This window comes from Sarcophilus harrisii, chromosome 1 (genome assembly GCF_902635505.1).
Source record: "Sarcophilus harrisii chromosome 1, mSarHar1.11, whole genome shotgun sequence".
NCBI lineage: Eukaryota > Metazoa > Chordata > Mammalia > Dasyuromorphia > Dasyuridae > Sarcophilus > Sarcophilus harrisii.
Window position 1 is genome coordinate 330158825 of NC_045426.1, and position 23148 is coordinate 330181972.

The 23148-nt window shown below is 35.4% G+C and overlaps 1 protein-coding gene across 5 annotated transcripts in view; it reads left to right on the forward strand.

Annotated features, from left to right (window-relative positions):
- Positions 1-22893, forward strand: part of INVS (inversin) — a 218573-nt gene extending 195680 nt beyond the window's left edge. For all 5 annotated transcript variants that reach the window (XM_031945539.1, XM_031945541.1, XM_031945540.1 and 2 more), the window contains 5 exons: positions 2444-2745; positions 5551-6334; positions 13220-13452; positions 15007-15087; positions 22664-22893. In XM_031945539.1, coding sequence (XP_031801399.1) covers positions 2444-2745; positions 5551-6334; positions 13220-13452; positions 15007-15087; positions 22664-22779 — 1516 coding nt within the window. In that variant the 3' untranslated portion in view covers positions 22780-22893. The remainder of the gene's footprint in view (positions 1-2443; positions 2746-5550; positions 6335-13219; positions 13453-15006; positions 15088-22663) is intronic.
- The last annotated feature ends 255 nt before the right edge of the window (positions 22894-23148 follow it).

Consider the following 23148-nt stretch of genomic DNA (forward strand, 5'->3'; position numbering starts at 1 on the left):
GACTGGTAGTTCTGGAATCCCACTAACATCAGAAATGTGTTAAATAGAGAAATATATATATTCATATATATGCATAAAAATCTTCTAAATTTATAAAGAAATAAGAGTGGGAGGGAATAGTATGAGCAGGAAATATAGAAGGATGTGTAGATTAATAGGAATGGAATAAAGAAGGAAGAAAAGGGAGAAGAGGATAAAGGAGGGATTCTTGGAGGGGATGAAGGACAGGGTTGTGGGAGGAAAGTAGGTTAAGTGATAGCAAGGCAAGGTATCAGGTAGAAGTAAAGCAGAAGAGTCATCAGGGATAGGAAATAAGCAATACACAAAACATAATAATAATAATCAAGAGTAGAATTTATTTGAAAACAAGCAGAGGTAGTGATCAATGATCTCAGAGAAAGTTAAAGTTTAAATAATTTTAATAAAAAAAGAAAAATAGGGAAACTATACTATGTCAGCCATATTAATATTGTTTTAGACTATTTAAAATAACTAGATAATATAAAGTTGGAATATTGTTGTGCATAGGAAGTGATGAGTTAATGGACTTAGAAAAATATATAGGGAAAAATTTGGATTGATGAAAGATAGTGTTATCTATGTTCAGAGAAACAGAACAAACAAGCATACTATGGCCTTACATAGATGTATAGAAATGTATATATGTGTGATTATAGATATCTATATATGTATATATAAATATATCCATACTTAGTTGTAGCCATCTTAGGGAAAGTGGTAGGGAGGAAAGGATAAAGTAAAAGTGCACAGCAGAAAATAAAAGAAAACTTACAAGGAAGGAAAGAAAAGATGGACAGCTTTGAATGCAATATGTAGTATTTATTGTAAAGGTTTTTTTTCAAATGAAAATTTTTCAAATGAAAATTGTCTTGTATTCTGCATCCTCTCTTATGCTCTGCTGTATACATGACAATGTTTTTTTCCTATTTTGTAGTTTTAAATAAGTATTTTTTAAAAAAAAAATTTTAAAAGGAGTCAGAGCTAGAGATATAGATTTGAAATCTCTTGAATAGAGGTAATTGTGACATCATGATTGAGAATGACATAGCCAAGGGAGAAAATATAATGATAAAAAAAAAGAGTCGAGGACTGAGAACAGACCTATAGTAGTGAAACTTCCACCATAAATGTGTCAGCAAAATTGTAGGCAACAGCTTAGAAGTGTGTGGTGTCTCAAAAATCAAGCAAATACAGAAGTAGAGGTTGTCAACAACTGTCAAATGCTTCAGAGAGGTCAAAAAGCACTGAGAAAGATGTTTGTTTCTCAGTGTGGTAATTAAAAAGTTATTGGTATTCTTTAAGTGAGCACTTTGTTAAAAGGATCAGAAGATAGGATCCATGTATTCTTGTATATACTTACATCTTTACATGTTGTTTCCCCCCCATTAGAATGTATGCTCTTTGAAAAAAAAAAAAAAGGTGGGGGGGAACTAAAGATTTTGCTTCTTTTTTTTTAATCCTGAGTGTTTAGCACAATATTGAACATATATATTGAGCATTATATTGAACATATAATGAAATGTTTTAGGAAATATTTGTTGACTTGAGTTGATTTTAATCTTCTCAGTGATGTAGCCTTGTTATAGAGGGTACCCAATACAACAGGAATACATCTTTTTTTGTTTTTTAAGAATAAAGATTATAGCTTTTGCAATTAATTTTTAAATGTACATATTTTAGAGCAAAACATCTTAAACTGTGGGTCACAACCCCAAATGTGGTCACATAACTGAATGTGGGGGATCATGAAAAATTTGGCAACAGTAAAAGATTTCTGAATTCTCTACATCTTGAAGTATCAAGTATTTTACACCAAGATGTAATTTTTATGTAAAAATAAGCAAACATATTCATCCCACTACTGTGCAAATTTGCTTTCATCTTTAATAAATAGTAAAATTATATGTATACCAAAGAATTGTTTTAAGATAAATTTCTTTATGATTTATTATCAATAAATATTTAATGTGTATAACTATTTTATATGCCTACATACCTGGGGTCATATAAAAATTTCTTGGGGTGGGGAAATGGGTCACAAATAGAGAAAGTTTAAGAAGACCTATTTTAAGGCACTTGGTTAACCATATAAATAATTTGTTTTTAATGCCCACCTCAGACAAGTGAGGGCCTAAAGAAAGAGAAAAAAAGATTTGGGTCAGTCCCTGCGGGGAATAAGATGGGGATTCACCAATGGTTAGATAGAAGAACTGCTGAATAACCAAGCAGGTCCTGCTAAGCAAAATTTGTAGCATGTGAAATCAGCTTCCTTTCAATGTTCAATGAACATGTATCTCAGTGCTTTGTAACTTTAAAGCACGGTATGAATTTGAGCTAGCTATGAAATATTCAGAATCTCTGACTACTTTGGAATGCCTTGGACATTTGATCTTGTTGCTAAAAGAATCGGCTTTAATTCCAGAAAACGTGAAGAAGAAAGTAAGAGGAAAGAAGGAAAACACCCAAGGGGAACCCTGAGCCCAGTGAAATGCCGAGGACCAGCACAGCAGCTTCCAGAGAAGCGAAATCCAGCCATCAGGCCTCCACCGCTGCCCAGCAAACCCACAGTTATAATTGGCAAGCAATCATTCTCCAGCAACGCTTCTCCAAGCCAAATAGGAAAAAACCACAAAGGATCCCCAGGAGTGTCCCCAGAGACAGCACACAGAAAAGAGCAATTTCTTTATACAGAAAGGCAAGGAGAAAATCACCGAAGACAAAAAGGTATGTTTTAATTTATACTGATGAAGCAATGGATATTAGAAACACAATTCAAAAGTTGGAAAGGAAATAAGGGGTTATTTGGTTCAACCTTCCCATTTAACAGGTGAGGAAACTGAGAACAAGGAAGATTAAGTGACATACAAAAGTCACAGAGATAGAAATTGTCAAAGCTAGGATTTGAACCCAGTTCCTCTGTCTCTTTCCACTGAACTATACTGTACTGCTCTCTCCTTCGGCTAACTACTAACTGGTACTAACAAAGCTTTCTCTACTGATGTCTTTTATTTATTTTTTTTTCACTATCACTTTTTTTTATTATCACATTTTTTATTTACTATCCCATGTCTACTTCATTTTTCTCTATTCTCTTTAATAAAAATGCATAGATAAGCAAAGCCAGCTATGAGGTTAATTCAGTTAACTGCAGTTACTGCAGAAATCTGGGCCAGATTTCTATAACCCAAGTACCACTACTTTCTTAGATGCAAATTATCCCATTAGTAACCAAGTGGGAAATAAATACCTCTAGTGCCATGTAAAGGACTGAAACTCTGAATTGGTGCACCGAGGTTGGACAACCGACCACTTAAGGCTAATTACTGATTGGACAATACTCTGTTAGCATATGCTTGGAAAATGGCCCTTCCCACTATTCTGTGCTGATTCGATCTTTTGGTGTACACAGAGAATTGTGGGAAGGATTAGGGGGTGGAGTAAGGCAAGCCAGAGTCACTTTGGCGGTGGATGAGAAGAAGGAGGTTGCAGAGATCCTGTGTCCATTCCCTTCACTTCTACCCCTAAAGACCAAGAATAAAGACCAAGGACTTTTGCTTATCCTGACTCCTGCTGATTCTAAGGGTGCTAACTCGGTCTTCACAATGCCAAGTTTGCAAACCTTAATAAAAATAATTGTGGGGCAGCTGGGTGGTGCAGTGGATAGAGCACCAGCCCTGAAGTCAGGAGGACCTGAGTTCAAATCCGGCCTCAGACACTTAATACTTCCTAGCTCTGTGACCCTGGGCAAGTCACTTAACCCCAATTGCCTCAGCAAAAAAAAAAAAAAAAAGTAATTTTTGTAAATGCTACATTCATTAGCTTTATTCAAAATATTCAATTATATAATTACAGGTTTATCTTCTTAGGTTAAACAATGTCAACCTTGATTGAGACCTTGACGATCCAAGAATCGGAGATTTAGTGCTAGAAAGGATCTTAGAGACTCTAATCTCCTGCTTCACAAATGAGAAAACTAAGGCTTGAATAGAAAAGTGCTCTGGTCAAGATCTCACAGGAAGCATCAGAGCTGGTATTGAAACCAGGTCTCCTGACTCCCAGTCTAGTACTCTTTCCCTTACCTTACAATGCCTGAACAATTTTTGCCCAGAATTTTCACTTCTTTTATGGTTTTTTAGTCTTATGATATTCCTCTAAGCAGAATTCACTGTCCCCACTTTAAATATGAATGAGCTGAGGAACTGTAGGTGGGCAAATAATTTTCCCAAGATAACACAATGAGACTTAGACAAAGCTAGAACTGTGACCTGGATCTTCAGATGACTAATATGGTGTTGTTTCCATTAAAATTATCCAGGACGAGGGTGACTTAATGAAAGGATGTAGAATCTCAAAGTGACTGATGGCTATAAAAGGGAAGAATAAAGAATATTAGAGTTGGAAAGGACCATAAGAATGAGAGAGGGATATTGGAAAATCTAATTAATACCAGTGCTGTCATTGTGGAATGATGTAAAGTGAAAAATATTGAGTACTTGGAGAGAAAGCAGTGGAGAAGTGAAGTGAAGTAGGAAAGGAATTATGAATCTAAAATATTTGAAAAAGATGATTGAAGAAATAATTCCTTACTGATAACCCAAGGAATGAGGCTGAACATGAAACCCTTTTTGTATTGAGAGTAAAAAAAACAACAACAATCCAATTAAAGACAAACTGAAGGATCTCTGAAATAACTAGAAACTGTGGAATTGATTTCTAATCAATGAAGTTACAAATTTTTGTTGTACGCTTGGGGAAACAAAACCTGTTCTTAGATGTGCTTAAAAGGTTTTGATTCTGTTTATAACCACAAGATGAATTAGGATTCTCAATCTGTTCTTAATCAAATCCAGTGCAACATATTGAATATGCTACTATTTCTTTCAAAAATGATATTACTACTACTATTGATAATAATGGATAATATTTATATAGCACTTATGTATCATATACTGTGGTATGCATTTTACAATTATTATCTTCTATAATCCTCATAGTCTTGGGAATTGAATACCATTATTATCCCTATTTTACAGTGAAGGAAACTGAGGCACATAGGTTAAGTGACTTGTTCAAAGTCACACAACTGGTACATATCTGAGGTTATGTTTGAATTAAGGTCTTCCTGACTCCAGGTTGCTTACTCTATCCACTGTACCACATGTCAATCCAAAGTTTATTGTTATGGGTAGCTAAGAAATGGAATCTCTCATCCTAAAAAAACAAATGTGGTTACATACCAAAGAAAATTTTCTTTATGAAACTTTATTTAATTTCATGTTAAATATTATTATTGAACTGACTTGTATTAATTCCTTACATTGGGTAAACTCTAGAATTTATTCATTTTTTCATATTGAATAGAGCATAAAGGAAAGACCTAAAAGGCAAGGGGGTAAAGTGAATAAAAAGGGTTGGGATCTATGCTGTAGAATACCTTCTAGACTAATTGTATAAAAAAATGAAGCGACAAAATAAGCTGTCTTGTAATTTTAGTGCTGATAAACATCTGCTTTTTCTGTCTCCTTTAAGAACCAACCAGAGAGCATTCCAAAGGCAAAGTTCCTTCTGTCCATTTTGGCCCCGATGAAAGGGATAATGAATGCAAACCTCAAGTGAACATTTCTAAGTCAGAAGGTGAAAAAGGCCTAGAATTGCCTTCTCTCAGAGGAAAGAGTGTCTCAACACATCCTTCTCATGCTAAGGCAAGTGGGTCTGGAGATAAGTTAGATCAGAGGCGGATGGTGGCTTGCAGCCGGGAGCCCTTGGACAGGAGAGCAGAAATATGCTTGCCAAATTCTAATTGCCCAACTGGAAACGTAAAGCACCCAAAATACCATGAAACGGTATCAAGGACCAGAATGCACTCGATAAGAAGACGAAGTAAAGAACTAAAGGGAGAGCGGTGCTCTCCAGCTGGTTCTAGCAGACCAGGAAGTGCCAAAGTGGAACCCACCCATCCAGGGAGTGAGCCTTCATGTAATCGGACACAAAGAAGCAAAGGGGCAGATAATGAAGTCATAGGAAGAATTTGCTCTGGGCTCCCATGTAAAACAGGATTGGCAAAACCTGGGCTCAGTAATCCAGGGGTGCATCCTGTCCCTGGTGGGTCTCACAGGCCAAACTTGGTGAAAGCAAAAACAGCATCTGCAAATGTGGGTGATCAATTGTCCTTCTCTCCAATGGGGCAGAATCTGAATATTGAACTTCTCCCATTAGAGAAACGGCTGATGATCATTGAAAAAGAAAGAACAAGGAAAGAGTTGTTCCGGAAAAAAAACCATGCTGCCGCTGTGATTCAGAGGGCATGGAGAAGGTAAGGTGATTTTTAAATATAAAGTGATTTTTAAAACAATTCTTTACTATTCAGTTACAGTGAACTATATTGTTTGATCTAGTCCTTAGTCATTGAATGGATATCTTATTGCCTTGGTCCCAGACAAACTGGAACCTGGAAAAGACCTTAATTTAGAAAGACCAAGGTCATCCACTGCAAATTATCTTGATTTTTTTGTCTTTCCTATGTCTCTGGAAGAGTAAGTAGGCTAATGACTTTGACCAGCTCTGCCTCACTTAAATCCAATTTATATACAAGTCAAGATATTACCCTTGTAATATCAGTGCTCATCTTCAAGAAGGAAGGATGAACAATGACCACCACCATGTTGTTTAGTGAGAGTGTACCAAACATGGACACTTTTTTGTCTAGGGGAAGTCAGAAAGTGAATTGTCATTAAATGATGTTGAAGCTACTATTATTATCAACCATTTACATGTGATTTGGGACAGCTGTAGTAAAAGGATTAAACTTGGAGTTGAAAGACCTAATATCTTTTCTACCACTTATTAGCTGTATGACTTGCAGCTAATCATTTGAGTTTTCTGTTATTTGCTTTTTTCACCTATAATATTAGTATTATAACAACTCAATTTAATAAACATTTATTAAGTGCCTTACTGTGTTCCAGTTACTATGTTAAATGCTAAAAGAGATGGTCCTTGCCCTCAAGGAGCTTTTAATCTAATGGAGGAGCTGAAAAGGAAGGGGAAGCCATTGGGGAATACCCAGCCCAAGGACATGTTATTCCATGGAGTCAAAACCAAGGGGAGCTGCTGATAGAAAATGAAGTTACCAAGAAGGTTGTGAGTCATCTATAAAAGGAATTCTTTGTGGTGCTTTTCTCAAAGGGTTTTTGTGAGTGAGAATCAAATGAAATAGTATATTAAAAATATAATGTAATTCTGAAAGCCCTATACAGTCTGTTATTATTCTTTTTTTTTAAGAACAGTACTGGACTAGCCAAATTTGATAAAACACGACCATAAATATTACATATCCTTTTCAGTTGCACAACTTATATCTGCCATTACTGCCCTTAGATTAACCCGAGAGGTTCCACATCTCTCAATTTAGAACCTATTAGGTAGTTTCATCCAAAACTCCTCCTTTTGTGGTAACAGTATAGAGATAAGGAGTCTTTGACTCAGAGAAGATCTGAAGATTGGAACAAAGCAATTTTCCATTCTGAGGAGATGTAATCTGTGATGGCCCCTGCAAGGTAAGAGTTGGGGGATGAAAGCTTCTTACAGATGTTTGATGGTGCAAGGGAACGTGGTGGTCTATTTGGGATTAGGGGGCTCTGATGATGGTAATGTATTTGGTATAAGATGGCTGTTGCAAGACAGTAGTGTATATGTGGTTTTGCATGTAAGTATGTGCAGTTTTAGATACCTGTCACTGAATATATAAGAATAACAAATAGACAGAAAGCATGAGGATTCACAGACTCTTATAGGCATTCAGATGTAAGAAGAAAAGGAGAAAGATGAAGGAAAGCTTCTTAAATTTCTTCTTGAAAACATCAGAAATTGACAAAATGAGACCTAAACTAACAGGGAAAATAAACCATGTTCAAAAAGACAGATGTTCACTGACTGCAATGATGGGAATTCTATCTTTTCTTTAGCACAAAAAGGAGTTCTGGCCTTCAGTTTCCTCCATCAGCTAACTGACTTGCCATCTCTCCTAAGACTACTGTGTCCATAGCATTCTAGAGGAATAATTCAACAAGATTCTGTAAGCCATCTTACTCCAAACACTATGACTCTTTAAGAGCCAGTAATGCTGTTGATTGGAGGATAGTCCAAAAAAAAAGTTAATTAAATGGCCCTTTACTTATGAATACAGAATCAGAATCTCACACTTGGAAAACTCTGATTATACTTTTTGAATCAGATTTGGGATCTCACTAGTATAAGTCACTACTGGTGAGGAAATGCCTCTACCAATCCAGGCCATTCCTGATTAGAAACTTGGAATCTTAGGAAGTTGTCTGATGGTACATTTGGATTTGTATTTGGGAGCGAGGAAAAGTTTTATAACTCTTTCTTAATTATGTTTATTATCTTAAGACTATGAGGAAAAAATGACATGTAGGATGGTATCCAGTTTGTTATTGTGTGGTATCAAGTATCAATCACAGGTAGCTTTTTCTTAATAAATTGCTATAGAGCTAGGGCAGCTAAATGGAGACCTAGACTCAAGAAGACTCATCTTCAGGAATTCAAATCTGGCCTCAGACATTAGCTAGCTGTGAGACCCTGGATAAGTCACTTCATCTTATTTTCCTCAGTTTCCTCATCTGTAAAATGAGTTGGAGAAGGAAATGTCAAACCACTCCAGTATCTCTGCCAAGGAAGCCCCAAATGGGATCACAGAATCAGACACATCTGAAAAGTGACTCAACAACAATATAGCTCTAGTATCATGGCTGATATGCAATCAGGACTAGAAATCAAATTATGAGCATTTAGAACTGGAGTTCTAAATTCAAGTTCTGGTTATTCCATCTCTATGAGTCTGTCTTCTCATCCACAAAATTAGAATGAAAGATAATACTTGTGCTATCTTCCTAAAAAAGGTTATTTGAGGAAAGTACTTTTTAAATTATCTCTGTGGATTTATTAGAATTGTGCAGTCCACACATTTATCAAAACTATGGGTTCTATTCAGTCATCTCAATGAAAAGCCAAATGATTTTAGGCAAGTCAAAATTATCCTGAGCTGCTTCATCAGGAAGTGATGGGATTAGACTGGATTAGTGGTTCTCAGAGTGTGCTTGGACACCCTTGAGGATCCCTGAAACCTTTTGGGGAGCTTTGAGGCCAAAACTAGTTTCATAATAATAGTAAGACTTTTCATTTCTAATATGGCAAACATTAATAGATATATTCCACATTAAACAAAAATCTTTGGAGTCTTCAATAATCACTGAGTGTGTAAAAGAGTCTTTAGACTAAACAGTTTGAGAACTACTGATTTGGATAATCTCTAAAGTCCCCCACCTCCATACTTTTATGAATCAACCAAAGCTTTCATCATCTGCCATCCCTTAAAATAATCATTATCATATATCTTCTACCTCCAAGGTAGTTTCAAATATTTTTCATACCTACAATCTAATAATGCTGTGATAAAATTAACTCTTATTTAAATGTTCCCCCAAACTAGGATTTTCTGGTTTCAAGGCTGACATCCATGAAGGCTGATGTCAGTGAGAGAGCTCTAGACTTAGTAACCCGTTTTCAGAGCTCTATCTGCTGCCATTTATTAGGTGTGTGTCTGAACAATTTACTCAAACTCAAACCTTTAGTTTTTTCATCTGTAAAATAGGGAGGAGAATTGTCTAACTGTTCACAGGGTTATTATCAGTTTCACATGAGATGATGTACTCAAAATGCTTTGTGATCCTTAAAGTACTTTTATAATGTAAGCTAGAAATTGAATTCTGGGCTTTGATAAACAAGTTTGAGCTTTCTCTGTCCAAAAACAATGTAGATTTCTCCCACTTCAATTTTCAATTTTATTAAGGGGTTATTGGGGATGGTGGAGTGGAGGAGGAAGGGAAAAATAAATTTTGAACTTGTTCAAAAACCCCAAATCAAGAAAAGTAGATTCTGAACTTGTTCAAAACCCCCCAAATGGTGAACTTACACCACTCACAAAGTCTAATACTTTGTGAGATATTAGAATATTAAGGCATTCTAGCTCCCTGCCAACTCTTCTCCCCACTCCCCAACCTTCCTGAAGTGACAACCACCCCTACCCTAGAGAAATGGTTGCAGCAACAGAAACACCCCAGCTAAGCCACAAGAAAGCAGAGATCACAAGCTGGACCACTCATTGTCCTCAGGCACCTAATCCTGGGTACTCACTTAATATTGATCTTTCTCATTTTTCTTCTGTGTAAAAGAGGAATAATTATAGCATTTTCCTCACAGCATTATTATGAGGATCAAATAAAATAACATGCTTGGGAAACATTAAAGCCGTGTTATATAAATGTTAGCTACATGGTATATAGTCTATCATTAAGTTAGTGCCTACTATGTACAAAAACAAAAACACTATGCCAGGGAATGGATTAGCTACAAACCTCCATTCTCTTTTTTGTAAAATTTTTTAAACCAGGTGTTGTTTAGTCATTTCAGTCATGTCTGTCTCTTTGTGCTCTCATTTGGGGTTTTCTTGGCAAAGATACTAGACTGGTTTGTCATTTCCTTCTCCAGCTCATTTTACAGATGAGGGAACTGAGGCAAACAGGGTCAAGTGATTTGCTCGGGATCACACAGCTAGGGAATGTCTGAGGTTGCATTTGAACTCAGATCCTCCTGATTCCAGGCCCAACACTCTATCCACTAGGGCATCTATAGAGGTCTTCCCATAATCTCAAAGTTTTTCCAGAACTGGCCATAACGATTTAAGAGTCTAGATCTTTTGGCCTGTAGAGTAGTCTTCTCCTTTATAAATACTCACTCTTGCCAAAATGACTCAGAACATACATGCATATCTGGTTTCACACAGTAGGTGTGTTCCTGTAGAATTTTTTCTCAAACTGCCTTTCTGTTGATTTACTTGATAATTTCAAAAATATTTCAGTTTCATTTCTAAATAATCTTCAGTTGACAATTCAAATCTTAACTTTGGATTATTCAAGGACAAAAAAAAAACCTGAACTCTAAATTCTTTGATTGGTAGCTAACTGTATAACCTTGGGCATATCCAAGATCAACCTCTCTGGCTCTGTTTTCTCATCTATAAGTCAAGCACTTGTCTACATTTTAAAAGGAATATTTACAAACCAAAGGTCAGCCAAGAGGCCAGAGAGTCTTGAAACCATGTTGTATGGGAAATGGATGAAGGGACATCAAGAGAGTATCCTCCACCAAAAAAAAAAAAAAAAAAAAAAAAAAAGGGTACCCTATGCCTATCTAGTCTAAGAAATAACAAACTCAGATTCCATAACACCATTATTTTTCAAAGAAATTATGAAGTTCAATTATTTTTAATTGAAAAAAACTAATGCTTTTATACTCCTGAAATTTATTTGTCAATTTAGTATTTATGTTGTTCATGAGATTCCAGGTTTGTAGCTGTTGTACAAACTTCCATTGTCTTTAAAACTTAGCTAAAACCATTATCCCCACTGTTAGAACCTTTTTTTCTCTTATGTCAGTTTATATACTCTGAAAATAAATGGTAACGAATGATGTACAACTAAAAAAAATTGTAGCATTAGTAACCAAGGAACAAATTCAGATCTACTTGGTATTTGAAATACTTGGATTCAGGAAGCTCAGTTTGGAGAGAAAAAAAATGTTCCCTGAAGGGGTGAAATTGGGTAATACCATTTAGGATTGAAGTTCAATGATTTGGGAAAAATATCAAAAATTTGTAAAAGAATTGTTCCCAGAAAAAAGAAAATTCTTCATGTGACAGCCCTCTTGATAAGTTTTGAATTGGCTGCTTTGGGATAGAATTCACTAAAGAAATGGGGTGGTGTTCTTTCTAGCCTGGGGCTTGAGCTAAGCAAGAACAGCTCCAGAGAGAAAAAGAAATGGGGGAGCCCTACAACTGGTTAATTATGAAGAATTTGTCTCAAAAATCTTAGCGCAATTCTAAGCTTTATGTAACTTAAAACTTGTGTAGTTTTTGTATAGTTTTAAGTTTTATTTGGCTCAAACTTCACTAAAACATTTGGGACACTATATTGGTCCTGGAAAAATAGTTCTCTTTTAAAAGAAGTGTGGGGTTGCATACATAACCCAACTGTATTAGTTGGTTCTGCATAATTGACTTTTCTATGTAGTAAAGGAAGAAGCAGGGAGGAAGGGGTTAATGGAGGAGTAGAAAAAATGGGAAATGACAAGTGTAAAAATAACATGCACCAATAAAATATAAAGAATTTTTAAACATAGGTTAATAAAATGAAGTACTCTGAAATAGAAACAATAAATAAATTTTCTGTCCAGGATCAAAAATAGTGAGACTATCACTCACTATCCTTTATCCTAGAGACATTACATTTCTCTGTCCCTTTGGTAAAGTAATTTTTTTCTTAGTCCACCTTATCCCTTCTCTGCTGCCTGAAATAAAATATAAGCTTTTTGAAGGCAAGGACTACTTTCTTCCCCATTTTGTCCCTGGAAATAAATGCAGAGTTTGGGAGATAGTAAGTGCTTAATAAATGCTCACTTGAGATGTTTTATTTCATGTTCTTCACTCAAATCTTTTATCAGTCTTCTTCTACTATGTTTTGCCCATTAGTAGACATTTAATAAATATTTGTTAAATTTGTAAATTGATGTTGAATAAGCCTTATCTTAGTCTCAATGAAAATGTTGCTGTGTAAAAAACCAAACCAAACAAACTTTTACATATTGAATGCACTTAATGAAAATGAAATAATAAAGCAGATAAATCTCCTTTCTCCAAATATATATTACATCTGCAAATTGGTTTGGATTTTTTGGTGCATATTTAATTGGAGTAGACATATTGAATGCACTTAATAAAAAGTTGCAAATCTCCATCCTCCAGATATATGTTATGTCTACAAATTGGTTTGGATTTTTTAGTACATATTTAGTTGGAGTAGCTAACAAAAAAACAAAACAAAACACTAATTTTAAATATAGTCAATATAATATTGTATATCTAGGGAAAAGCCCAATCACAATTAGTTGATGATGGTGGTAACAATACCTGATTGAATTAAATTTGTTAAACAAATATTTTTCATTGACTAAATTAGCAGCCATTGTGAATTCCCAAGTTCCTCAGACAACCTTCCACGGGAACTGGTTCATGAAATTCAGACGAAACTAGCTCACCTCAAATAAATGCTCTTCTTTTTCTTAGTTACCAGCTACGAAAGAAACTGTCCAAGCTTTGCAGTGCTCAGCATCAAGGTGAAGAAGATGAGGATGCGTGTAGACAAGAGAAAACAGCCTTTCTCTTCCAGGTTGCTAAGAAGAAACAGCTGAACCCTAAGGCCTCGAAACCAGCCTCATCTTGTAAGACCCCCAAATCTACCAACAAGAGCAGCTCCCTCATCAGGCAAAACAAGCAAGCCGTCCTCAAACAAATCTATGGTAATTCTCTTTCTCTCCCAATTGAGTAACGATGGGGAAGAAGTTCACTTTATTATGCTCAGATCCTATGGTGAAACATCCCCTCTCACGTACAACCCAATATGAAACATGAATTAGCTGTGACACAGCAATGAAGAAGGTTTTGTAGGAGCATTTTCTGAAATTCTCCCTTGAACAAAAGAATTCACACATTATTTTTAAGGGTTTAGAAAGTATCAGAGCGTTTAGACAATGCTGTGCTACATGTCCCCATGTGATTTTTATTCTGGGTCACTAACTAATTTCATAAATTCCTACAGATGCTTTTTGGTATCTAAATGCTAAAAACCCACTCTTTGGAAGAATGATTTTCCTTCAGTCTTCATGGCAAATCCCCTTCTTTACACATGCAGTTATAAACCTGTGTTTCTTTTAGAGTGCTAATCTATTACTTCATTCACACACAATATGAAAATATATGGCTCTATAGAAACACAATATACAGTTATAACTTCCATATTGCAACTTTCCCCATCACAATGTTGATATATCATGGGTCAGCATAAAAAATTTAATGGGAATTTGGGGGGGAGTTTTGAGGAAACCTTATGACAAGCAAAGGCTAGCAGAAGACAAAAAATGCTTAGAAATTCGGACATGCATAAAATATATTATAATAATACATAATATGAACTCATTTCATTTTTTAATGCCATAATAACTCAGACTTCTTCTCTGATATGAAGGGAGGGTCAAAAATTTTGCAAAGATTTTCCACATCATGGTCAGGGGACAGAAATCACACCCATAACCTCAAGATGTGGAAGGCATAACTATTTTTTTAAATAAACATTGAGTATCCATGTTGCCATATTTGAATACATTATCTTTTTCAGCTTTATCATTTCACATATGGGAGATATTTCATAGAAGGTCATATTTGAACTCAGGTCCTCCTAACTCCACTGAATTACTTAGCTGCTCCTACAAAGATATTCTGTAATGGAGCAGTAATGAACTGAACTAGCTATACCCAGAAAAAGAACTCTGGGAGATGACTAAAAACCATTACATTGAATTCCCAATCCCTATATTTATGCACACATGCATTTTTGATTTCCTTCACAAGCTAATTGTATAATAATTCAGAGTCTGATTCTTTTTGTACAGCAAAATAATGTTTTGGTCATGTATACTTATTGTGTATCTAATTTATATTTTAATATATTTAACATCTACTGGTCATCCTGCCATTTAGGGGAGGGGGTGAGGGGGGGGGTAAGAGGTGAAAAATTGGAACAAGAGGTTTGGCAATTGTTAATGCTGTAAAGTTACCCATGTATATATCCTGTAAATAAAAGGCTATTAAAAAAAAAAACAAACAAAAAAAACAAAGATATTCTGAAAGAAATTCTCTAATAGAATCCCAATCCCAAGGTCCCCTTGGCCTTCATGATACCAGCTCCCCATAAATAGACAAATAGGATCAATTCAGATGAGAATTTGGATTCAGATGGGGGCAGCCATGAGCCTCCTATGTTGGTTAGATTGGTTGATGGCTGTTTTTCCTTCTAGGATGCTCTCAGGAAGGGAAAGTACATCATTCTGTCAGACCTTCATCCAAGCCTCCTTTCTCTGCCATGCACCTAAACTCAGGTAAGTCAGAGTCTTGTGGGCATGCAGTCACTGCTCAACTATCTTTAGTGTCTGTTCCACAAGTTTATCTTGTCCTCATTTACATAACCCCCGGACATTGGAGGAATAGCCTGGGAAAGTGTTAATGAGTTAGTTCTTTGTACACCCTGAGTTTTTAGTTCTTTTTCATATTTTAGGTATCTGTGATTTTGTCAATATGGGCACACCCTTAATCATCACAGATGCAGCCTTTCACTTCTTAGTGAGAATCAGTCAGTAAATAAGCATTTATTAAGCACTTACTAAGTGCCAGGGACGGTGTTAAGTGCTGAGGATGCCAAAACAACAACTATAACAAAATTGCAATTGAGAATTATGGAGACTAAATGTGGATTGAAGTATAATATTTTCACTTTTTTGTGAATTTTTTTCCCTTCTGTTCTGACTTTTCTTTCACAATGTGACTAATATGGAAATATGTTTAACATAATTGTACATGTATAACCTATATCAGATTTTTTTTCCTGAGGCAATTGAGGTTAAGTGATTTGCCAGGGTCACACAGTTAGGAAGTATTAAGTGTCAGAGACCAGATTTGAAATCAGGTCCTCCTGACTTCAGGGCTTATGCTCTATCCTCTGCACCATCTAGCTAAGGAGAGGTAAAGGAGGGAGAAAGAAAAAATTTGGAACTCAAAATCTTATAAAAATGAATGTTGAAATGAGGTGATTCAAAGTAATTCCAGTAGATATGTTGGAAAGTGCCAATTGTATCCACAGAGAGAACTATGGAGACTGAATGTGGATTAAAATATAGTAGCTTCCCCATTTCATTATTGTTGTTTTGCTCTTTTTTCTGTTTTTTCCCCTTTTGATCTGATTTTTCTTGAGCAGCATAACAAATATGGAAATATGTTTAAAATAATTGCATATATTTAATCTTTAAAAGATTGCTTGTGGTCTTAGGGAAGGGGGAAGGAAGAAAAGAGAGAAAAATTTAAAACAAGGTTTTGCAAAGGTGAAATGTTGAAAATTATCTTGTATTTGGAAAAATAATACTATTTAAATAATGAAATGTTAAAAATTATCTTTACATATAACTGGAAAAAAATACTATTGAGGAAAAAAAAAAGAGTGAAGGATAATATTTTTAGTTGGTTTATATGCTACATTCTCATGATGTGAAAAGAAAGCAAGGCAGGCACTCAATATACTAAGTAGTCTTTGTCAGTGGCTGTGGCTGGGAAAAAATTTGTATAAACCTCACCCCTAAATTTAGCTACACTGTGTGGGACAGGTGCTAGACCCCTTTTCCAAATTAACTAACCAGAGACATCTTCAGGTACAAAGGGAAAGCATTTATTTAGTCCCTTCAGGGAGAGGCCCAGACACACACAGGAGGTTTCCCGGCTCCCGCCATGGGCTCAATCTGACCAGCAGGAAGTAGAACATCCAGTTAAATAGCAAAAGACCCCAGCCTTTTCATTGGATAGATTAAAAGGAAGTAAGCATCCTTGACCAATGGTCACCAATGTTGTCTGCTGCCTGTGGTTTAAACTGAGAAAACTTCATCCAATCAGTCCCATTCAAGCCTATCCTGGGCTCCTTCCAAGTATTAAATCCCCCAAATTTATAAGTGGGCCCACACTTACAAATTTGTAGGATTTAATACCTGGAAGGAGCCTACAAGTTATATGGTGGAGACAAAGGGAAAGCCATTGGCAATACTCCTTAGGGCCAGAACCAGATGAAAATGAAAATATAATAAATATAACATGGATAACGTTCATTGGTGGTTTTCTAAGTCAATGTGCAGCCTGCAGGGATCCATTTGGCTTGACCTCACTGCTGAGTCACGCAACTAACTATAAAGAAGTACATAATGTCCAAAAAAGCTAGAAGCTTTGCAGAGGTAAAAAAAAAAAAAAAAAAAAAAAAAATAGCAGAGCTAGGATTCAAATCCAAATCTGTCACTCTTTCCTATCATGGGGTCCCTTGATCACATTTTAAAGTGGGTCCCTGCAGGGCTTACGTTCCCCAAAAATGGCCTTTGAGAACCCAGGATGCACCTCTAAGCCATGTTATGTTACCAGAGTAGGATTTTAGAAGGTTTTAATGGCTGCTTGATTTCAAGTTTGTATTTTGTTAACTTTTTTAAAAACTTTTCATAGAAATGTGACTTAGAAATCAGATTACTTGCAATCCGGCAAGCAGACTATGGTACCCAGTCCTGCAATTAGCATTAGGCTCTAAAATTAGAGGCAAATTGTTTTCAGAGTCACATAACTGAGCTACTGGGACACAAAAAGAAAATGAATTATTAGAAAGAATTTAATTTATAAGGGCACAAAACTCTACTTTTTAGGGGCAAGGGATATAAATTTTTTCTTCCAATCTCAATCATCTTGGTCATCCCCAGGCTTAAACACACTCCTGCCTGGCCCTCCTCCCATCATTGATAGATACAATATGTATAACATTTCAAGCTCTCTTCCTCAGGTATCCAGAGGATACTAAAAATCAAAGGATCATAGACTAGAAGGGACCTTCAAGACCATCTAGCAGATAAAAAAATTAAGGAACAGAGAGACCAAATGAATTGCTTAAGGATGTTCAGCTAATAAATGTACAAGAGAGGATTTGAACAGAATCTTTCTGATTCTGTCTAGTGCCTTATATCACTGTATCTTTTAATTTCTAGTCATTTTTATCTTTCTGCAAGCAGGTACTATATAATATAACACACTAAATTACCCAACATACCATAGTCTACATAATTTCAAGACTTGGTACTCCAGGAGGTAACAATTTCATGACTGTGGAAGCTTCTTCCACCATTGATGCAAGTGGCAAACAAGGCAAGAATCACTGCTGATATGCAAATGTGTTTTATGTAAAGAATTTGCATTATGCAAAAACTCCAGTGGGTTTGGGATCTCTACACTCATAATAGGTCCTTCTCCAATGCCCTCCTCCGTTACTACTGAAAATAAAGTGTTTTATCATCAAGTTAGTAAAAGTTCACAAAAATGATGATATTCAATGTTAGCAGAGTTAAGATATACATATATATATAAATATATATATATATACACATATATGTGGCTGATGAAATTTTGAAGGGGCAGAAACTTTTGGGGACGTAGCAGAGCACTGCAGAAGTTGTCAAAGTGATCGTATTTTAAACCCAACAATTCTAAAATCGGGAAGATACCATAAAAACATTATTAAGGAACTTTAAAAAAAATCTTATGTCTGAGAGGAGCAGGATGGCACAACGTATAATGGCAATTGCTCAGATTTATTTAGTACATATTATGTACCAAGCACCATGCCATATACTTTGTATTTTCTCAATGGACCCTTACAAACACCCTGGGAGGTAGGTGTTGTTATTATTCCCATTTTACATTTGAGGAAACTGAGGCACACAGAGAAACGACTTGCCTAGAATCATAGAGCACTCTGTGGCTGAATTTTAACTCGGGTCTTCTTGACTTCAGACCCAAGGCTCTCTCCAGTCCAATACCTGCCTATGTCCAAATTCCTTCATTGGCCCTTACTAAAACCCACGAGCAAATTGCCTAAAGTTTATTAGGTGACTCCCTAAAACTCCCTAGGACTTTTCTACTAAGTCACAGATGGGTTTATATACTGGTAGGAGTTCACACCAATGAAATTACAAAATAGATAGATAGATTTTCTTTTATTTTTCTCAATTACATGTAAAAGTTTTTTAACATTCATTTTAACAATTTTTTGACTTCCAAATTCTTTCCCTCTCCCTCCATATCTTGAGAAAGGAAGCAATTTGATATAGATTATATTTGTGAAATCATACAAAAAATATTTCCACATCAGCCATGTTGCAGAAGAAAACACAGACAAAAAAAAAAAAAAAAAAAAAAAAAGACCAAGAAAGAAAAATAATGCAAAAAAATTATGCTTCAATCTGCATTCAGACTCCATTAGTTTTTTTCTCTGGAGGTAGATAGCAATTTTCATAGTAAGTTTTTCAGAATAATGACATAGCTTTTCAAAAATATTTATATTACCATTATTTGTAAGTGGAAAAAAATCTGCAAATAACCTTTTTAACTTTATAGAATTGGTACTTAATAAATGTTTATTGAATTAAAATGATTTAGAAAATGGTTTGACATAGTGTGGAACAATAATGTTAAGAAAATACCATAATGCAACTTCTAAGAATGACAAATAGAAGGCATACGGTGCATTCCCTTGATCATGTTTCCCCCAAAAAGTTGCTCTTGTTTCCAGGCACTTTGTGGGTCAGAATCCTTTCCAAATTATAGTTCCTGAGTCTCCTCTCCCCAACCCCTTTTGCCTCCCCCTCTCCCTCCCCCAATGATCTGTTTACTGTTTGGCCAGAGGTCACTTTGCTAAATTTGAATAACTAGTAAATGAGAGGAAAGGAGCCACTAGGTGGTATCATAGTACATAGGGTGTTCGGATTAAAGTCAGAAAGATTGTTCCCTAGTTCAAATCTGAGCTTGGACACTTACTAGCTGTGTGACCCTAGGCAACCTATTTGCTTCAGTTTACTCATCTGTAAAATGAGCTGGAAAAGGAAATGACAAACCGCTTCAGTATCTCTGCCCAGAAACCCTTCATGGGGCCATGAAGAGTTGGACACAATTGAAATGATCTAACAACAGTGGAACCAACAACCCAATTAAAAACTTGAGCTCATTCTCCTAAAAATACAAACATTTGCAGGGGGCAATGTGATTATAATTACATCATCTTTCTGACTCCTAACCTAGCACTTCACTCTGTACTACATACATTCATAAGTACTCTGGTAGAGAAACAAAAGGACAATAAGACACAGGAGGCAAGTAACAAAATTGCTGTAGTTACGTATATATTAACAGTTTTCTAAAATTTAGTACATTGAAGAAAGTAAAATATTGTCTCAAATGTAACTGTTTTGTTACCCCCATAAAGTAATAGAGGATGAATAACTTGAGAATCTGAACGACAAAGTTTGAGATTTTTTCCTTTTCATGGTCATGAACCATCCCTACTGCAACAGAGTGGAGGGGCCTTTAGCTTTCATAACGTGATGAAAATGGACAGCATTAGAATGCCTTCCCAGTGTTTTGTTTTTGTTTTCATAGTAATACCTGTTTTCATTTATCTAACTAATAAGAGTTCAGTAAACTTCATCTTCAACAATGTGTTTTCCTATTGACTCCCTTTGTTCATGACCACATCGAATTTGTTTGATAAGTTCACCGCTGTCAGTGACAAATGCCAGGTCCAGTGAATGCCTCCAACCATAAGTATCTATGGTAACATTCTTTCTCCACTGGATTGTCTTATTCTATATAAGCAAATCCTATCCAGGAAGATGATAAGCAACTGCCAGAGTGCTAACATTAATTTAGTTTAAGAAAAAAAAGAGTAGGATTGGGGAGAGATGAGTGACAATCATCCTCATGCTACAGAGAGCAAGTTGGTTTAACTTAATCAGTAACAAGCTGGTTTCAAGAAAACTTGTTAAACTGGTACAAGAGTGGAACTAGGTACCTACTAAAGAGTTTCTCCATAATTATTTACTTGGGGGGGGGGGTGTTAATTTGTCATTAAGGCATGAAAAGTTTGTTTTTAAATGGTAGAACTTCTAAATCCTGGAAAGTTCTACCATTCAGATGAAACAGCTGTAACTTAAAATATTCTGGTTTTAGAGAATTAACTGATTGATTTATGGATATACAGCTTATATAGTCACTATATCAAATCTCTCCAAATGGAGCTAGCAAGGATCAGTAAAAGTAAAATCTGTTTGTATAATCACGTGCACACATCAAGAAACTATGATTTGGGTTGCATAAATGGTTATTTCATAATGTTTGCCTAATAACACATTTTTTAAAAGCAAAGGAAAAGAACATCATATATACATTAAATATAAGGCAGAAAATTCTGTTACTTTTTCCCCCCCAGGAAGACAAAGGGTTAGAAGAATATATTAAATTCTATTGAAATAAATAGTTTATGGTATGTATGCTAAGTGTAGTCAATTTTCAGTCATATATAGGGTCCTAAAAAACCCTTAAATGAATTAATATTAATTTTAAGTGATTATTAATTGAAATAAAGACTTCTTTTCCTATTCCCAAGGCACTAATAAAACATGAAATTTTCTTTCCATTAAATATTGATCAGCTTCTTGACTTTGATTTTAACCAGTAAATATTGACATTAACCAGTAAATGTTGCTGAATGTCAAGGTTAAATTGCAGCATATATACATACATATATACACATATGTAATAAATATGTGTATCTACAAGCACATAAACATGCCTTTTTGTTGTTTTTAAGTCATTTCAGTTTTATCTGTGACCTTATTTAGGGTTTTCTTGGCAGATACTTGAATGGCTTAATTTCCTTCTCCAACTCATTTTACTTATGAGGAAACTGAGGCAAACCAGGATTAAGTGACCCACCTAGGGTCACCCAGCTAATAAGTATCTGAGCCAGATTTGAATTCAGGAAGTCTTCCTGATTCCAGGTCCAGCATTCTACTCACTGTACCACCTACCAACCCACACATGTGTCCATTGTGTCCAAAAATAAAACTGAATTATCTGTACCACACATGAAAATCAAGCCGATTTCAAAACCACAGTACATGTATGCCACATATAGGAATATGAACATGTATGCTGTGTATTTGTATATACTCAAATACAAATGATTTGACAAAGCTATTGATAAAGTGACCCATCTTAATTCAAAGTGATTACTCACAATCCTGTTACATGTTTAAAATGTTCCTTTATTCTTATTGCAATTTTTGGTTTTAAAAGTATACATTCAAAAATATGCATGTAGCAATTATTGGATTTTCTCCCTTAATTATCATAATCCCTGAGAAATTAATACTTATCACATATATATTTATTGATTCAAGAAAACCTGAGGTGAGATTTCTTAAGGATGGCATTGATGCTTCTCTTCCAAGAAATGAGAGTAAGAGAACCAGCAAATGTGGCAGAAATTAGCACCGTATTTAGATGACATTTTAACCCTTACCATTTCATTGCCTTAAATGATCTTAGTGATTTCTAAAATGATTCCTACTCCTCTAGCTCCGTAAAAATCTAAATGGAAACTTCCAAGACTGTCCTCAGCCCTCTTCTAAATATTCCTCCCAGAAGAACCTCAGCTTTTGGAATTTTAAAGAACCCTTTTCCAATGAACCTCAATTGACACCTGCTCTCCCTCCCCTTTCCCCGATTAAAAAACAAAGAACTGAAGACACAGGCTTAAAAAACTGCCCACCTTGCCCAATATCTTTTGATGTCTGAAAGTAGCTCCATCAGACTGGGGTAAAATGAGTCATCCTTCCACCACAGTGAAATTTAGATTATAAAAGCTTAGCCTCATTTTGCAGGGTTTTTAAGTCATCAATTTCAGACTTTTTTTTTTAGTATCAATCCATAAGTCATACCAGCTAGAAAATATTAAGAGTTGAATTAAAACCATTTTACCAATCCCAACGAATTTATTTTTGAACTAAAATTAATGACTTGGAACATCTATGTTGGCTTTTGTTTTAACAGTAAGCAACCTGCAGTATGTAAATGTGCTTGAAAATAATGGAAAATCAAGGAACTTTTCCTACAACATGAGACCAGCTACTGAGGTGAAAACAAGAAACCAAAAATTCAGTCACTAAAGAATTGTCTTCAAGAGATGGGACATTAAAATTGATTCTGTTAAACAGTCATCAAATTTTCACATTTCAGTCACTTAAAAAAAAAAAAAATCTAGCCATGAAATGGGGCAATGTTTACAGAAGTTCAAAAACGACTTTGGAGTAAGTTTACTTGTTTATGAGGTCAAAAGCTGGACCCATTTATTGCCATTCATTTTATAAATGTTCTCACCTTCATGACTGGGAAGCATAGTTGTCAGTAGGATTATTAGGCCTATAATATGTCTCTTAATGGGAAAGCCCATGCAAATGATGGTACTTAATCTCTCTGCGGCTAGTTAGGAAATATGGTAATTAGCAAAACATTAAGTAGTCTGAGTAATAATGATT